Source organism: Micrasema longulum, unplaced genomic scaffold (assembly GCF_059751315.1).
Source record: "Micrasema longulum isolate JH-2025_06_02 unplaced genomic scaffold, ASM5975131v1 h1tg000013l, whole genome shotgun sequence".
NCBI lineage: Eukaryota > Metazoa > Arthropoda > Insecta > Trichoptera > Brachycentridae > Micrasema > Micrasema longulum.
In genome coordinates, this window is record NW_028277221.1 from 726,134 (window position 1) to 732,160 (window position 6,027).

At 27.0% G+C, this 6,027-nt stretch overlaps 1 protein-coding gene across 2 annotated transcripts in view; it reads left to right on the forward strand.

The window, feature by feature from the left end:
- Positions 1-1,576, forward strand: part of LOC148285693 (uncharacterized) — a 91,325-nt gene extending 89,749 nt beyond the window's left edge. For both annotated transcript variants that reach the window (XM_088238771.1, XM_088238847.1), the window contains exon 13: positions 652-1,576. In XM_088238771.1, the coding sequence (XP_088094897.1) occupies positions 652-767 (116 nt within the window). In that variant the 3' untranslated portion in view covers positions 768-1,576. The remainder of the gene's footprint in view (positions 1-651) is intronic.
- Positions 1,577-6,027: the final 4,451 nt, after the last annotated feature.

Below are 6,027 nucleotides of genomic sequence, written 5' to 3' on the forward strand. Positions count from 1 at the left end.
AATGGGAGATGAATTAACATTTTGTTTTCATTGACATTCAACTAGTTCTATTCCTAGTGCTGATGAATTGATTCATTTTATCTCATGGTGGCTCCCATAGCTAAGACACCTGTCTCACACATGGGAATTTCGAGTACAATTCTTGTTGAGATCTGTGATGTAACTGAGGAAGACAAATGATATTGTTATACAATTATTGAAATTATGAGTTAGACAATTAGTCTGCTTGCTCAGTTTATTAGATGCTGACAGTTAAACCAATGATATATTTTGAATATCCTCTGTACCGATCCACACTTTACATTTCAATCAAATTAATACTGATTCACAAAAACTCATTCTTTTGTCTTTTTCACACTACCATAATGAACATATGCCTCTCATTCTACTTTCTAGATTTCATAATTGTCTCTTATCTCCTCACGCTAGTTAATGGTAATACTGTTTCATACTAAAATCATCAAGAAATTCAAGATGGCGTTCACATTACAAGGCATAAGTAAATTCATTCTGTAAGCACAGATTGGAATTTTGCTTGTCTCATCGTCTCGTGGCAGAGTCACCTTACATGTATTATTGAAAATTAAATACACTAATTATTGATGAATGTAAATAAAATAATAAATTGCATTTGTTGTATTTTTCTTTCAGGTGAATGTGTTGAAACATCTAAAGGCATCGCAGTGTACAATCATAGCTGGATTATTTTAGATTCTTTTGTTTTTATTTCCCTTTTTTTTATGTCATACTTTATGTTTTTGAGATGATTTGCACACTAAATTGTGATACGTATTTCATTTTTTTAGTTATAAACTTGTGATTGCTAGTAAGTAAAAAGAGCCTTCTAAGGTTTCATTTATAAAATGTATGATATCCCTTAATATATTTCAATATAAATTAAACGTAGTGCATTAACATTAATTTCATATACATAGGAAATATAAATTCATAATATCATATTATTAATATTTAAAGCACTAAACTTTGTGGTCAAACATCTTATTAAATGTTACTTAACAGTTTTATATAACCACTTACCGACTTTACTATGTCTACCGGTTTCGAGACATACCTTAGCTACTAAAAGCGTCTGTTTTATATTTTTTTGCAACAACTATGGTGAGTGTGTTAAGTGAGGTTTGCATGTTAGTTTAATTGGTGATCTGACAAAGAAATGAGCACTACTCGAAACCGGTAGACAAAGAAAAGTCGGCAAGTGGTTATATACAACTATTTAATAACATTTAATCATAATATTGTGTTTAACTTAAAACACTTCTATGAATTGTGTAATACATACAATCATTTCAATAAAATATTCAAGTAAAAGTTACCCTTTTTATCAATAGGATATAATTTAGTTCATTTTTCAATTCACCACTTTATAATACCCGCAACGTTTATTTATGTTTTATTTTTCAATCTCTTTGCTCGCACATATACCTTGTTAAAAAGCTACATGTATTAGTTTTGTGCATTAGTTTTGTTTACATGGTTGCACATGTTTTTCTATAATAATTTCATGAAATTGTTATGTGCATCACTAATGGAAATAGTTCATGAAATCCACATGTAGAAAAAACCTTACACTATAAATATATTCACTTTTCAATTATACTTAATTACCAGGGTGAACAACTATGATGATAAATAAGTTTTTATTTAAAAAATATCATCTCGGATATTTAGATTTCCTAGCAAACAAAAAAGTTCTACTAAAACCACTAAAAAGTTCAATAAAAAATATTTATTTTTCAGGAATGAGTTCCTGAAAATGGTGAGCCATTTTCTTCCCTATTTTATTTAAATATGTACATTTTAAGCATTAATAACTACGTTTTAAGTATAAATATTAACTAGGAATAAATGAACTAAAATAATTTTTCATTCCCACAGCAATAAATTTACAGCAAATTTTCTTAAGTATAACTGACATAATATATTTACTAGTAATGATGTAATAGAAAAACTTCTAACAGTGAAGTTGTGTTGGAAAAAGTAGATAAGGTAGGTATTTATAAAAATGGGTGCATTAAAAGCTTTTCCAGAGTGTTGATATACATAATAGAGTCATTTGTACCAGGTAAAATATATGTATTGAAGTATTTTAACATTTGTTCTACTCATTCATACTTCATGAATGATTTGATATTATATCGACCAAATAATCTATAGCAATAATCATTTTTAGTCTAGGTTACATTTTTTTGTACAGTAAACTCATTTTATATTAGACATTTTACTGCTCAATTTTTTAGAGACTTTGTACCTATGTATGTATGTGATCTACACAATATAAACAGTTTCAGCAATATCTCTCTAATATATTAATAAACATTATCATTATTTAATATACTTTTTTTCATGTCAAGGGATTAACCCTTACACATCCTTACAAAAATAATATTAAATCAAAATATGAGTTGTGAAGCAACTTGCCAATTGAGCATGAAACATAACCATAGCAAAATTCTTATACTTAGGTATTCATTAGGACACTTTTTAATACCCATACACGAAACTCAGAAACGTAAACGGCTTCTACCGATAATGACAAAAATCACCTATATTAAAATAACTCTTAAATATATTCCCATTTTTTGCTGATGATCCAAGTATAATTTATTTTTTTTATCAGAAAGCATGTAAACTAAATATGAATTCAGTATAAAAAGATGATTATCATAATGTCTATTCATCTCTTTTAATTTTGTCTGCATATTTATGGATAGATTTTCGAATAAAATATAACAAATCAATTAATTACAATACGCCATTGAATGAAGAAGTTCCATATCCAATTTTCCTTGGCACTGAACATCCTCCTTATGATATTTGCTTACATTGACTTGCTATTTTTAAGTACCATGATCAAAAGTACTCGACTTATTTTGAGATGTTATTTGTATATTTTTGTCAAATGTTTCATGGGAAGGGACCAGTAATGAGCGGATAGCGTTTCTGAATTCTGCATATCAGCCCTAAATAGTGTCTGAAATCTTAAAATCCCTATCTATTATTAGCTATGGTATAAGTCTATGGTTACATTTCATCCTCAAGTAGTGAGATTTCCATTGAAAATAAGTGTATCCATTTTAGAAACGAAATATTTTGGAAAAACTGTTTATCGTGCAACACATACATCATATTATCATTTCATTTTAAGGAGTTCTCTAGAGAATCTCAATCACAATTTGGATTTATAATCTTTTTAATTTTCTTATTTGGATGTTGAACTTGTCAAAGCGTAGAATTTAGAATCCCTTTTTTTATTATTTGCTTCTTTTAAAAATATGTTTTAGTACAATGGTAAGCATTTATGTGACATCTATATAATATTATTTCATGTTGGCATCAACTGTGTAAATCATCCTGAAACTAGTCTTGTCAATAATTATGATTACCTACATCTACCAAAAACAGTTTGATATGTATAGACGTGATCAATAATCAATATTGGTTCTTGAGTTAAGGAAAAAGACATTACGAGATGCCTGTCATCTGTGCCTGCGCTATCAATTACTTAGCCTAACAATTTCGAAACTATTCCATGTAATTTATCACATTAGAATTCTTTGCTTCCACAGAACTTTATGTAATACAGCCATCTTTATTATCGAACCGCTTTTTTAACTTGGAAAGTTCTCTTATCTACTCATTGCACATGTTGATAAGAAAAAATCTGAAATATTCCTCTCATATGCATATTATTTTATCCAAACATTGAATCGAGCTATCTATTGTTTATCATGTATTTATTTAAAAATAAAATGCCCACGAGGGCGCCATGGATGTGACAGGAATATTCTGACTGTTTTCTTTGTGAAAATGTGAAATATGAACGCATTTTCTTACAAATAAATACATATTATAAATAGATAGTCAATCTTATTTATGTGCGGGTTCCAAATAGCCTGTTCTAGCTTTGGTGTTCAATACACATAATAATTTATGTATTCTATCAAAAACACAAGCTGAAAAAAGCTTATCTAACAAGAAAAAAAGTTAGCTAAATCAATGTATTTTGCACATTTTTTATGAAAATTTGTTTTTGATTAATTTTTTTTTCAGCAACTGGTCTATTATTTATGCATGTAAACTTGAACCGAAAATGAGTTTGAATATTTTATTTAAGTAGCATATAGAATAAAGAAATTATTTGATAGTTCAGATGGCAATACACTAGAACCTCTTTTTATACAGGGAATACGTTCCACGCGGTAGCATCCGAAAAAAGTATACTAAAAAATTAACACTGGTGGATAGCTTTTTTGTATGAAAATCATTTCAGGATTTGAAAAATTAAATTGTTTACTTTTTATCGTATCTTAATCAAAACATGACAGCAAAATTCTTTAGACAATAGTAAAAAAAGATTATTCACTTTCTATTATTTGCTTAGTAAGTAAAAGAGAGGTGTAGAGAATTTCAAAAACTAATGACTATACATGCATGCATTGTTAAATTAATGTTTAAAAAAAATACATTATTTCATTTTTGTACCGTGTTATTTAAAAATGTGTAGATAGAGGTCTGGTGCATATGACACCATGTTATTAAACAGAGCGTAATAAAAAATAAATTCACATAAATAATAACTAAATATGTATTTTACCTGTGAAATAAGATAGTAAACTGTAGATTTAGTGATATTTGTTATTTAGCAATATTAGAAATTTCATAAATCGCTAGGAGTTTATTTTAGTCAGTTAAGGATACCAATGAGCAATAATTTGAAACATAACTTCTGCGATAGTGTTGTTGTTCTGTGTTTATTTAAATTAAATTAATGAACAGAATTTTACTATACCTACTGTTGATAACAGCTCATAAGCAAAATGCCGGAGCTTTGTAGATATGTGATGTTATAGAATGACGATTGCATTTAATTCTCCTAATATTAAATCAATATTGCACCACTGCATTAATAGGTTATTGTGTTATATGTATTAACTAAAATATTCTATTGCATTTTTTAATATTTTTAAAAAACTTTTGTATGTATTGGCATTTTATTTTGACATGTCAATTAATCAATTTTGTCTTTATTCTGGAAAACTTTTTGCTTTTTTTTTATTTTGTGGATAACAAACAAGACCAGTTTATGACTAAGTGCAACTTTTTGTAATTTTATTTTTTTAATAAAAAATTAAGTGGTTACATTAAAAATATTTTTTTAAAGGTTTTATTTATATACTGAATTATTTTGACAAAATTATACTGTGCATATTTTTACAAATTATCTCTTCTTGTATTTTTCGTAATTATATTTATTTTCCTTCCCTGACGCAGAAATACATTTATATTTTGTTTTTGTAATCGGAACTGAATCATATATAACTCAGATTGCAAAATTCAGACTAAATTTTTTTGAAATAACTAATTAAATTTTGTCTTTTATTTTGATCCTCTTGTTAAACAAAAAAATATCCACTCACTTTTATTATTGTTTTGAAAGGGGGATATATATATATATATCATATGATTTTAAAATATTTTGTTGGATGATGTACTTTTTATTGTTTTGTTTTGATAATAAAAAATACAAGAATATGTAAAAAGCTATACTCCTTTGTATTTGAAATCTTGATAAATATTTAATTCATAGCAGGCCATAATTTCCTAATTTTAAAATAAAATATGATTTATATAAAGACTAGTTTGAGATACGACATTAGTTTGTGAATGTGGACAGTCGATTTCTGTGCCTTGATCTTAAGTAATAATTTGTGAAATAACTTTCTTAGTTAAATGTACTTGATGATGAAATTTTGAATTATTGTCAAAACCTTACATTTATTAGCACACTTATTAAGCTGATTCTTATTAAAATTTCTCTATGTTAAATCAAATACTTTCCATTTCAAATGTTTAATCGGGTAATAACTTATTGACAAATTGCCATGGAAACGTATTAAATAGTGACCATTTAAACATAAAATATTTTAAATCACTCGGTTAGTGAAAACCGATGTATATATACACATACCTTGGTATTTGTGAAGAAATAAATTGATCAGCATTATA